Source organism: Ictalurus punctatus, chromosome 4 (genome assembly GCF_001660625.3).
Source record: "Ictalurus punctatus breed USDA103 chromosome 4, Coco_2.0, whole genome shotgun sequence".
NCBI lineage: Eukaryota > Metazoa > Chordata > Actinopteri > Siluriformes > Ictaluridae > Ictalurus > Ictalurus punctatus.
This window is the reverse complement of record NC_071284.1, coordinates 32,738,741-32,752,461: the sequence shown is the minus strand read 5'-3', so window position 1 is coordinate 32,752,461 and position 13,721 is coordinate 32,738,741. Positions and strand designations below refer to the sequence as shown.

Genomic DNA, 13,721 nt, shown 5'->3' with positions numbered 1-13,721 from the left:
TGTGAGGTGTTTCTACTGTTTCTAATTGCAGTTTATGTAATAACAACATTCCAGTGAGGGGCTTTTAAATGTAAGTCAAATGTAATAATAACAACAACAACAACAACAACAATAATAGTAATAATAATAACAATAATAATAATAATAAAATATTAATATTTCTTGCTAATTATATAGAGCCTTTCTCAGACCCACAGTTACAACATCACTTGAAAAATGCATAATAGTATGTACGCAAAATTGCACAAATGGGTAACAAATCATATATGTTATGTAATATTCATATAAATAATTGGAGGTATTTATCAGGGCCTAAATACCAATTGTGTGGTCCTCAGCACGAAATATGTAATGATTTTTTCCAAAAAGTTAACCAACATTCAAAAACCGGATGGGAAGAAATAAGTACAACTTATAAAACATACACAACCACCTTTAGCAACAACTTTAAAGTAAACATTTTCTGTAGTTATGACTATAGAAATTTTCTTTGTAAATGAGATCCTGTGAGAGTTCTTGAACGTCATCATCATCTACATCTATGATATTTTAATCTTTTTATCAGTTATGTGTGCACCATGCTCAAGAAACTCTTGTTCCCTGTCATTTTCACTGCTGTCATTGGTTGGTGCATAGCCTAGCACCATGTTTATCTTGTGACCTTCTTCGTTGTTGTGAAAAATTATGTCATCAATCTTGATCTTTTTGCCTCCCATCCTATACGTGTCCCCTGTGCTTCCTCTCCTAACATCAAGACTATGGCCGCTTTGTGAAACACATCATCCTGTACTCAGTCTCTTCTGTCCTGACTGTGTCCACCTTGTCTCACACAGTCTAAGTATGGCCAGCTTGTACTTCTTAATTTCAATAACACTTGTGCCACCTTGCCCGTCTTGTATGTTCATATAATGTTCCAAGTGCCAATGTTGAGAGTTTTCATAGTCAACAAAAGGGTGGTCAGTGTCACAGCTTCCTTCTGGCTATCCCTGTGGCACATGATACTTCCTTTTGGCAAGGAACCCTCCACTCATTGGCTTTCCACGTCAAGTTCCTTTGTCACTGTTTATGTAACCAGACAGATTTTTTTTTACAGGTTGGGGTTGTTGGCCAATACCTAACCCCCAACCTGGAGGACCAGGAGTAGAGCTTAGTCTGGCCCCTTCCTCAAGACCTGTCTGGTTATACCTACCCCCGGCATAGTTCTCAAGTTCCCAGGGACTTATACGCTAGTCTACCAACAACAAGGTAACAGCCCAGGGTCAGTCTTTGTGTTATTTACAAAAGCATATGACATTGACAGTAGGTATTCTGATTGATCTCTGTTGATGACACTGACATGCTTTTCTGATTTTTCTGCCCTTGTTCTGGTTTGCATCTGATATTCTGTGTACCTACTCTGGCATGTATTCTTTGGCTAGAATTATAGTTTTGCACTTTGGACTGTTTATTACCAAGCTTATTTTGTGTATGACATGGAACTCTCTTTGGTTACTGATTTTTGGATTGTAGACATTGTGTGCATTAAACCTCTTGCACATGGATCCTCCCCACAATTTTGTGTCCTCTTTGTTATAAAAGTAGCAGTAGATCAGTTTATAAAATCATGCAGATACAGATCAAGAGGTTACGCTCTAATGTTCTAATGAGTACAGATGTTCACATCAAACAACAGAATATGGGGAAATGTGATCTCACTGACTTTGATTGTGGCATGGATTTTGATTCCAGACAGGCTGCTTTGAGTATTTCAGGAACTAATGTTCTCTCGGGTTTTCTGATATTGTAACCCATCCACCTCAATTTTCAGCATCTACTGAGATGTCTTTCTGCTCGCCACAGCTGAAAATGTCTTTGTCTACTGCCCTTAACAATAAACATTGTCAAAAAGCTTTACAGAATGTCGATTTAGATCTCTAATAACAATCCAGAGATGACAGTGGGAAAAAAAAAAACTCCCTGAGATGACATGAGGAATAAACTTTGACAGGAACCATACGACTACAACTCAAAACCCACATAAAAGTTCAGGCACCGGACAAACGAGATCCATTCTTCTTCTATTTCTCAGTCTTTGCATGTGAAAGAAGTACACAGAATTGCATGCGCATTTCATTATTCATTTATTTACAGTATAGAGCCACTGATCCATATAGCCCCCACAGACTGTTCTGTTCACAGGGCAGCATATCTCTGTTTGGTCTTCAAAAAAAAAAATCTTTGAATTAATAAAAAAAAAAAAATCAACATTCATTGCCTGACAGTGATCATTCTTCATCATTAGAAATTCTTCCTGAAAGTTCATACAGGCATTATAATGAAATGCTGCTTAAAAGACACCTTTTATACTGACAGCATGTCCAGCAAAACTGATCTGATAAAATATTATTAGATGATGGCAAAATAGCTTTGACCAGTCTGTATTATTGCTCCAAAACAACTTTTACAATATGAAGCACCTTCTCTGGAACACACTATAGCTATCATTTCTGTGAGGTATCGAATTTTAATAGAATTCTTGATTTAAAAAAAAAAAATCAGTAGCTTCTGAATGGGTCAACATTATTGCTTCAAAGTAAGTAGTGCAATATGATGCACTGTCTCAAGAATATACTACACCTCTCAACTTGGCAGGAAATGTTCATCGAAAAAAAAAAGTACATCTACACCTTTATTTTAAACATATGATATAACATGATCAGTCTTCCCTAGGACACACAATACTCTTCATTTTCCAAGTTTAACTCTTACTAGATTTTAATTCATTTCATTAAAAAATATTCAATAGCATTTTTTTTTTTTTTTTTTTGGAGCAACACTTTTTTTATAAGCTATCGAATTTGTTTTCTGAATAAAAATACATACATTTAAGGAACAGTCAAAGTAAGAGGTGTAGTATATACTCTAAACCATTTAGAGTATTAAGCCATTTAGAGTGTTAAACCGTTCAGAACATTGAATACCATTTTCTATTTTTCTCCATATAAATGATTAATAATTGCGATTAATATATGTTTTTTAAAATTTACATTTAACATTACATGATTGTGCCCCGCGATGGATTGACAACCTGTCCAGGGTGTACCCCGCCCCGTGTCCGATGCTCCCTGGGATAGGCTCCAGGTTTCCCCGTGACCCTGAAAAAGGATTAAGCGATATAGAAGATGGATGGATGGATTTAACATTACAGTGACACAAACTCAAGATGCTTGGAGTATATTTGAAGAAAATGTTCTACTAACTCTGACTGCATACTCTGATTCTGACTTGATTAAGTAGGTGTGGTTGGGCCTCTTTTTGATGTGACATTCAAAGCTTGTACCCTTAATAGTTAAGTGTACCGTTGGAGTGCCATTGTTCAGAAACACCTGAATGAAACTAACTTTACCATTCAGCATCACCGCTCACTCAGCTGTGTGCTAATTCCTAATTGTTAGACAATTATCTCTAATTTCTAACCTGGGGAAAGGAGGTGTGATTTGGAACACCTGAGAACAATTTAGTACATGTTTTATTTTTTTTTCTTGCCATCTCTTAGGATTAATTGGGTATTAGAAATAGCTACAGAAACTGTCTCTAGCCAGATGAAGGCAGAGCTGTGAAGCTTCACCTGATCTCATGACCACCGCAGTCCTTTCAGTGCACCTGTTCCTTCTGGCGTTATTATTATGGGTAGTGTGTGAGGTTGTGGTGGGGACGTCTCAACAGGAGAAATGCGTGTACCTGGACCGTGCACGGCATCTCGACACTGTGGGTCTCTCTCAGGATGGAGACGTGATCATTGGAGCACTCATCAATTTCTACATGCTGCCACCAGCCCTTGACCTGAGCTTCACTAAAGAACCGTACCTGCAGTCCTGTTATGAGTGAGTGAGTTGCTGCCTGTCAGAGTCTCTCCAAAGTCATCAGATATGTAAATGAACTGTTAATGGTGATCCAGTAAATTTTTGACCTTTTTTTGTCTGTTTATGATTTCTCTTCACAGGCAAACCTGGATCATTTGTCAGTGCACGATCATTATTAATTCTTTTTTATTTTAGTAGAAAGCTTGCTTTGGACAATTCATTGTTACACAGTATGCTGGTTATGCGTCAGCCATACTGTCAAAATGTCAGAGTGCTAAACTTTCATTATTTTACATTTATATACCTGTTTCTGTTATGAGAGAAAGAACCAATATAGCTATGAAAGTGGTTTAAAAGTGAAATTACTTTTACAAGGTCACAACAGTGAACAGGAACGAAGTGATGTTTTTCTTGCTCCATCCCATCTGCCCCATTAGCCAATCATGTTAAATCTACATTGTTATAAAAAAATTATTAGATTTATTACAGACTTTTTCTAGTTATTAATCCTGTTTGACTGGAACACTTGAATAAAATCTAAACTTCAATAACTCAAACAAACAAACAAACAAAAAAGTACACTTATAACTAAAGTTCTGCTGCTGGAAAGTTCAGGAACAGAAAGCTCTATGGCTCTAATAAATAGACAATATTTTGTTGTAGACAAATGTTTAGGAAATCTGTACTGAAGGGGTCTTTAGAATTGAAGTTAGAGTTAAAGGAGTCCCTTGCTACAAGCTGTTGGAGAATCTCTGTTACAGGGAGTCAAAAGTTTAAACAAATTTCATTCATATGCTCTCTAAAATGTACCATTCCTTTATGCCTCAGTAGTGCCATCAAGCGTACACGTGGTGCACTTTTAGTAAATGTCTTTTAAAATGTACCTTAAAATTGAATTATGATCCAATTATGTAGACTGCCTTAAATCTTTAAAAAATATATTTTTTTAAGGTACACGATATCCACATTTCCAGATGAAAGATATTAAATGTATAAAAGATAAATCCTTGAGGCATGAAAGGTACAGCTTTAGTAATATTTATTTATTTATTTATTTTATTTTAATTTTTTTATGAGATCGTATCATTTTCCCCATGAGTATATAATAGTACGTGATGTGACTTTTCTGGCACAATTTGACATGCAAAGTTCATACGAATTCTCGCGCGCATTGAGCATCTGGTCGCCTTTACAGGTCAATATCTATTGCGCACGGAGCGCGCGAGATGTGCGCAAACATGCATTGTTTTAACCTCTGTACTGTAGTGCACATCATTCCTAGTGCACTGTTTTATTTGGCAATTTAGACATTTTTTATTACTCTAATATACCCACGATCAAATTTATTTTGTGTTTTGTTATCTTTAATTTTTTCTATAATTTTACGATGATATACTATGCAAATATAGGAGAAAAGATTGTTTGCTTGCTTTATATGATTTCTTTTATTTTCTTTACTTTCATGTACATTCAGACAGCAGCAGCGCGAGCCCTCTCGAGCTTTTTGTTCTGTAATTGGTTATCTTTTTTTTTTTTTTTTAATTTAATTTTATTTTTTAATCAACACCATAATAAGTCTATATAGCATAACAAGCTTTAACAAACTAACTGGTCATTTTCTCTAAAATGAAACATTATTGGTTTCTTTTTAATTATATTTGAGCAGGTATTAAGGTAAATAAAATACATAACAACTTATGAGATTTGTGTTTTTTAACGTGTTCAGTATTATATAGGTGTTTATTTGATGACTTCTGCATTATTTATTTAGTCAGTAGAAAAATATCTTATATGTCTTAAACTTTATTTTTCCAGCAAAAAAAATAATGTTACAGAATGTCAGTAAAGAAATATCATAAACATCAATATAACATATATAGGCCGAACAGACCAATTCTCAGACAAAAAAATATGAAGCTTGCTGGGTTTTACTGCAAAAGAAAAGTAAAAAACACACAGCGTGTGTGTGTGTGTGTGTGTGTGTGTGTGTGTGTGTGTGTGTGTGTGTGTTTTGTTTTACTGTATCAAAAATTGCAGGGTTGTATGTCAGTCAACTGTTAACTCCCTATCCTTGTCTGCTCAGATTTCAGGAGAGTCCTGTGCAGTGGGCTCAGGCTGTTGTCTTTGCTGTGGAGGAGATTAACAGAAACCCTTCTTTGCTGCCGGGGGTTCGACTGGGCTACCGTATCATGGATAGTTGCTCGCGCTATCCTCATAGCTTGAGATCAGTGATGTCCATCATCAGTGGAGGGAACGGCACCTGTGAGACCACCCGGTCTAGCAAAATTATCATTGGAGACTCTACTTCTACACAGTGTATGATTCTGTCCAGAGTTCTGAGTCCACTGTATGTACCAATGGTGAGTGCCATGTTGAGCAGGGTGATAAAATAGACAGTGAGCTACTGTATAGAGAGATACAGTGCCCTCCAGTATTATTGGCACCCTATGTAAATATGAGTAAAGAAGACTGTGAAAAATGGTATTTATTGTTAAACCTTTTGATGTTTTGTTAAAAAAAAAATACTCTGCTTTTATGGATATGAAACAAAATATAGGTTTGTAAAAAATCTAGGTGTGCAACAATTATTGCCATCCTTTTAGTCAACACTTTGTGCTGCCTCTCTTTGCTAAGATAACAGCTCTGAGTCTTCTCCTATAATGATGATGAGGTTGGAGAATACAAGGCAAGGGATCTGAGAACGTTCCTCCATAAAGAATCTCTCGAGATCCTTCAAATTTCAAGGTCCACGCTGGTGGACTCTCCTTTTCAGTTCACCCCACATGTTTTCTATGGGTTTTAAGTCAGGGGACTGGGATGGTCATGGCAGGACCTTGATTTTGTGGTCAGTAAACCATTTTTGTGTTTATTTTGATGTATGTTTTGGATCATTGTCCTACTGGAAGATCCAACCATGGCCCATTTTAAGCTTTCTGGCAGAGGCAGTCAGGTTTTCATTTAATATCTGTTGATGTTTGATAGAGTCCATGATGGCATGTATCCTAACACAATGTCCAGGTCCTCTAGCAGAAAAACAGCCCCAAAACATTAAAGATCCTCCTCCATATTTAACCGTGGGCATGAGGTACTTTTCCATATGGCTACCTCTCTGTATGCACCAAAACCACCTCTGGTGTTTATTACCAAAATGCTCTATTTTTGATCGGGGACCATAGACCCCGATCCCATTTGAAGGTCCAATAGTGTCTGGCAAACTGGAGATGCTCGAGTTTGTTTTTGGATGAGAGTAGAGGTTTTTTTCTTGAAACCCTTCCAAACAACTTGTGGTGATGTAGGTGACTTCGGATTGTAGTTTTGGAGACTTTCTGACCCCAAGATGCAACTAACTTCTGTAATTCTCCAGCTGTGATCCTTGGAGATTTATGGCCATTCACACCTGTTCACAGTGTGTTAAGACGATATAGACACTCGTCCAATTCCAGGTTGATTCATAACATTTCCAGTTGACTGGAACTTCTTAATTATTGCCCTGATTATGGAAATGGGCATTTTCAATGCTTGTGCTGTTTTCTTATAGCCACTTCCCATTTTGTGAAGCTCAACAACCTTTTGCAGCAAATCACAGCTATATTCATTGGTCTTACCCATTGTTATGAATGACTAAGGGAATTTGGCCTGTGTGTTACCTCATATTTATACCCCTGTGAAACAGGAGGTTGTAGCTCAAGGTCTCTAACATCCACCACAGCACAAGGTCTCTAACATCCACCAGCTCCATGATGTTGTCATGGAGGAGTGAAAGAGGACTCCAGTGGCAACCTGTGAATCTCCATGCCCAAGAGGGTTAAGGCAGTGCTGGACAATAATGGTGGCCACACAAAAATATTGACACTTTGGACCCAATTTGGACATTTTCACTTAGGGGTGTACTCAGTTTTGTTGTCAGCGGTTTAGACATTAATGGCTGTGTGTTGAGTTATTTTGAGGGGACAGCAAATTTACACTGTTACACAAGCTGTACACTCACTACTTTACATTGTAGCAAAGTGTCATTTCTTCAGTGCTGTCACATGAAAAGATATAATCAAATATTTACAAAAATGTGAGGGTTGTACTCACTTTTGTGAGATACTGTATATCTATCTATCTAAATATGCATACATAGAATTATAAATATAGGCTGGCACTGTGTAAAGTCTCTGATTTTCAAGATTGTCCGAGAATATGGTGTATTTTAACAATTTTATCTTCTCAGTGAGCTAAATATACTGATTTTGTTGATAGTTTTGATCATCATATTCAAGTATGTTGGGAATATCTTCTGTTTATCCCTCAGATCAGCTACCTGGCTACATGTGTGTGTCTCAGTAACAAACGAAAGTATCCCAATTTCTTTCGCACCATCCCCAGTGACATGTATCAGGCTCGTACCATGGCCCAGATGGCCAAACGGTTCGGTTGGACCTGGGTTGGTGCTGTGGTGGAGGAAAATGACTATGGGCTCCAGGCAGTGCAGGCGTTTATGGAGGAAACAAAAGGTACCGGCATCTGCCTAGCTTTTGTCAGTACTATCTTCCGTGAGCGATTGGCAAAAGATGTGGATCATGCCGTGACGGTGGTGCAAAGCTCATCTGCTCGTGTGATCATGGTATTTGTGTGGGATATGGACTTGGAAGTGTTCCTCACTGAGCTGGTTCGCAGAAACGTGACAGACCGACAGTTCCTTGCCAGTGAGATTTGGAGTACCAGTAGTCATCTATTGAGCAACGTTGCACTCTACACCATTACTCAAGGCACACTGGGAGTGGCTGTTAGGAGTGCACCTATTCCTGGATTTGAGAAACACCTACAAGAACTCCATCCCTCTCGCTATCCTCAAGACACAATACTGAGAGTGTTATGGGAGAGGACGTTTGGCTGCAGCCCAGTGCAGAACAACATGGTAGCATCTCAGAGTGGCTTACCCCCATGCAGTGGGAAGGAGAGTCTGGAAGGGGTACAGAATGGTGTTACAGATGTCTCCAACTTAAGAACCACTTATAATGTGTATCTGGCTGTTTATGCAGCCGCATATGCACTCCACTCTCTGCTGACCTGCACTGCACCTAACAGTTCTGACCCCACAGTGACCCCAGGCTGCTCATCACCAGACATCATCACTACACAACAGGTAATGTTGTTTTTTCTCTCAACATTTTATATCAACTGTATCATTCTGGATTTATATTACCGTATATTACTCTTGGGTTACCGGCTATCTGAAGGCACAAAGAGGCGCAAATAAATAACCTGCTAGCAATAAGACACAGGTGAGAATCATAATGCTTTACCCTCTGGCTCAACCTACCTCCTCTCCACAGCTGACACTTGACCCCAACCCCATCACCACAATTACTATTTTATTTATAATGCTTCGTTTATAATACTGGTGAATGTAGTTTAGTTTCATTTACAACTATAGTAATCCCACAAAGGGCAATTATCAGTAGGGCTTAATACAACACACAACCGACATGTCTAAACATACAAACACATGATAAACCATATTAAAACATAGGTACAACATAATGCAGCATGCCTCAATATAAATTCAGTTACTCATAAATACCTACTAAATAACATAAATTAAGACTCAATTAAGAATCACTTGAACATTTCAAGTTGCATAGATGGATAGCCTCTGGCACAAAGGTAAACTTGTAGTGATTGGCCATACACCTGATAATCCCGAGCCTTCTTTACAACTTGCTGCTCATAATACTTAGTTAAACTGTGCAGAAGCACACCAGCAATTATTGAACAGGTCCTAACTGTGGTTTGCAGACGATTCTTACTCTTGAGAGAAAGTGATGAAAACCAACATGTAAAACACAAGATACTCTCAATAAAAGTGCTATAAAAGGTTTTCACTGTAGATCTTTGGACACAAAAGGAGTTTATTTTTCTCAAAACATAGAGCCTTTGATGAGCCTTTTAAATAATGGCCTCCATGTTCTGCAGGAACTTTGTACACAGTGATAATTGAAAATAATCCACAACGGGGTCATGTGATGCCACATTGGGTTATTTTCCTGTAACAGTTCTCACCAAAGTGTTTTATTCATTGCATACCACAGCCAAAGATGACAATTTTAATCTAATATTTAAAAGACACATTATGCTTTTTAACCATTTATTATTACATTTAATGCTGTGCAACTGTAAGACAAGTTAGTTCCTATTATCTCTTATCTCTTATCTTTTATTCCCTCTCTCTTAAAGTTAACTGGACAAAAACACAGCTTTTCATGTTCAAGAGAAACCAGAAACTCATCTTTCCTGAACACTTCCCTCTGGCCGAAAACTTACTGACAGTTATATCTTATTACAAAAAGTGCCACCGAACAAGCAATTATATGCTGTTCTTTGTTAAATATTTTTATTTTATTTTATTTTATCCATGGTATTAGGCTTATATTATTTGAACCGACTGTCCCTGTGAATGAGCACTAGTGTCACACACCTTCTGACCAATCTGATTCAAAGATTCAACAATGCTGTGGTAGAAATGGATTAAATTCATATGTACAAATTTCTACTGAAATAAAAATGGTTAATGATTCATTTTATTATTCTTGATGTCAAAAATATAAAAAAAATAATTTAATAATTAAATAAAACCTATAAGTTAATGCATATTCATAAAGAAGTAGTCCTAAAACTAAACTTAACACTTTTTGATTTTTCTTCCGGGTACTCCGGTTTCCTCCCCCAGTCCAGAGACATGCATGGTAGACTAGTTTGCATTTCCACAGTGTCCGTAGTGTATGAATGGGTGTGTGAATGTGTATGTGATTGTGCCCTATAATGTATTGGCACCTCATCCAGGGTACCCCGTGCCCCCTGGGATAGGCTCCAGGATCCCCGCGACCTTGTATAGGATAAGCGGTAGAGAAAATAGATGGATGGATGGATGGATGGATTTTATGCTAACCAAAATGCAGCAGTACTTCTAACTCACCTTCCTCCTGTTCTTCTAGCTCTTAGAGCACCTTAAGATGGTGAACTTCACAACTCAGCTGGGAGAGAAGTTTTATTTTCAAGATGGGGAGACTCCAGCTGTCTATGACATAGTTAATTGGCAGAGAGGTCCTGGAGGAACCTTGCAGTATGTCCTCATTGGCCGACTGGAGGGTTCTAACCTCATCATTAATGAATCTGCCATCAGCTGGCCAGGAAACTCAAACAAGGTAACTAAGATTAATAGAAAAATATAAACAATAAAGCCATATGATTTTAGCCAAAAGTCAAGAAATAATTAGCAACTTTGCTTCCCTTATCTGAAATATTTAGAAAATACACTGGTAGTTTTGGTATATACTTTAGTATAGTTTAGTTTCAGATTTAGATTTCAGTTGGGCGAAGCAGGCAGTGTTGGTCATTCACTGCTCCAGGAGGTTTGATCCTAAGCTCTGGTTACAGTGTGTGTGTTTCCCTGTGATGGACTCATGTCTCTGCACCACGCAAGATCATGTCTTATATGCCATATATATTATTTAATCTTTTAACAATTATTTGGTGTAAATACTTCCAGCATTCCACATTTCATTTTTTCATTTTCAGGCATTTTCATCTTTTATTCAAATACAGTACTTGCCCCAGCTTTTACATAAAACCTTTTGTCTAGTCACACATTTTCTTAATCTCTGCTAATTGTAGGTGCCTGTGTCTGTGTGCACTGCTGAATGCCCCCATGGGACACGCAAAGCTATAAGGAAGGGCCTACCAGTTTGCTGCTTTGACTGCCTGCCCTGTGCTGAAGGCGAATTCAGCAATGTCACAGGTTATCAAATGTCCTTTCAATTAACACTTCAATCAAGACCCTAAAAACAAGCACTGTTTACATCATGATACGCAGAAGGGCACAACAAGTCAAATGGCATCTGTGTTCAGTAAAATCCAGGATATAGTTTTATTGCTATTTCTCTCATTGCCATGCAAATTCTAACATTCTATTAAATAATTATATAGAATAGAATTTTCATTTTTACCACATTGCAGTTGAATTCTTGTTTCTGGGACCAAACTGAATGTTTTTTAAAATCTCTTTTACAGGCTCACTACAATGTTATCGTTGCCCCCCAGAATTCTGGTCCAACAGTCTAAGGACTGCATGTGTACCACGGGAGGTTGAGTACCTCGCCTTCAACGAGACAATGGGCATCACCTTGACGACTGTAGCTGTGTGTGGTGCCATGATGACAGCAGCTGTGGGTGTGGTTTTTGTGTACTACAGGCAGACTCCTATCGTCAAGGCCAACAACTCTGAGCTCAGCTTCCTGCTCTTGCTGTCACTCAAACTCTGCTTCCTGTGCTCACTGGTGTTTGTGGGTCAGCCTTCATTATGGTCATGCAGGCTACAGCAAGCAGCGTTCGGGATCAGTTTTGTTCTCTGCATCTCATGCATCCTGGTCAAAACCATTGTGGTTCTGGTTGCATTTCGTTCAGCTAGACCTGGATCTGCAGCACTTATGAAGTGGTTTGGACCAGGCCAGCAAAGAGGAAGTGTTCTGTTCTTTACCTGTATTCAGGTGATTATCTGTGCTGTATGGTTGTCCCTCAGCCCCCCCTTTCCTCACCGCAACTTAAGCATTCAAGGGTCAAAGATCATCTTAGAGTGCATGGTGGGGTCAGTGACAGGATTTTCTCTGGTTTTGGGCTACATTGGACTGTTAGCTGCCATCTGCTTCCTTCTGGCCTTCTTCGCCCGGAAGCTTCCAGACAATTTTAATGAGGCCAAATTTATCACTTTCAGCATGTTGATCTTCTGTGCTGTGTGGATCACATTTGTTCCAGCATACATCAGCTCGCCAGGAAAGTACAGTGTTGCTGTAGAAATTTTTGCCATCCTGGCTTCTAGTTTTGGTGTTCTTATATGTATATTTGCCCCAAAATGTTACATTATTTTACTCAGACCAGAAAAGAACACCAAGAAATTCCTCATGGGGAAAACACAATAGCTTAATTTTCATTAATAATGAAACTATGTACATGGGTGATGTTTTTCAATATTAAGTGACTAAAAGTTATGAATGGTACGTTTAGACACCCCCAGAGTGTATACATGGGAATGATAAAAATAATGCTAGTTAATATTTAATCAATTGTATGATTACACTTAAATTTCATGTGAACTGTTTTCACTGTTTATAATTAAAATTTATATAATAAAGTTATTCCAATTTTGACACTGAGTGCTTTTATTTAGTCAAATATAAAGGTAATAATAATAATAATAATAATGTGTGATGTGGGTGTGTATTTATGTGTGAGTATTGCTTAATTTAGGTGTCAGTATGCACAATATAACAATATTTCGCCTTACAAACACACGCCCACACACATTCCACCTGTAGGCTCAAGGGTCCATCTTCAGTCAACCGATGGTTCTCATAACATGGTCATGTCAGGGGGTCTTGTCTTTACAGTCCAAACCAGAACCCTCAGGGGATTAGTTCAAGGTACAAACTCATTAAGTTATAAAATTCAATTAAATCCAATCCAGCTTTATTTGTATAGCACTTTTTACAGTGGACATTGTCACAAAGCAGTTTCACAGAACTATATCAATTCTGGATATACAATGAGAAATTCACACACACACACACACACACACACACACACACACACACACACACACACACACACACACACACACACACACACATATTAGTTACAGATCATCCCAAAGGTGTTCAGTGGGGTTGAGGTCAGGGCTCTGTGCAGGTCACTCGAGTTCTTTCACTCCAACCTTGGCAAACCATGGACCTTGCTTTGTGCACAGGGCATCATGTTGGAACATGTTTAGGCCTCTTCGTTGCAGTGAATAGAAACTGTAATGCTACAGCATACAGTTGTGTGCTTACAAGTTTCTGGCAA

General features: G+C 38.1%; 1 protein-coding gene across 1 annotated transcript; it reads left to right on the top strand.

Annotated features, from left to right (window-relative positions):
• Window positions 1-3,537: 3,537 nt before the first annotated feature.
• LOC108263991 (extracellular calcium-sensing receptor-like) lies at window positions 3,538-12,883 on the top strand. Its single transcript, XM_017465257.3, has 6 exons — window positions 3,538-3,863; window positions 5,926-6,202; window positions 8,140-8,973; window positions 10,823-11,032; window positions 11,502-11,625; window positions 11,898-12,883. The coding sequence occupies exons 1-6, from the start codon at window positions 3,616-3,618 to the stop codon at window positions 12,800-12,802; spliced, it is 2,598 nt and encodes an 865-aa protein (XP_017320746.3). The 5' UTR covers window positions 3,538-3,615; the 3' UTR covers window positions 12,803-12,883.
• Window positions 12,884-13,721: the final 838 nt, after the last annotated feature.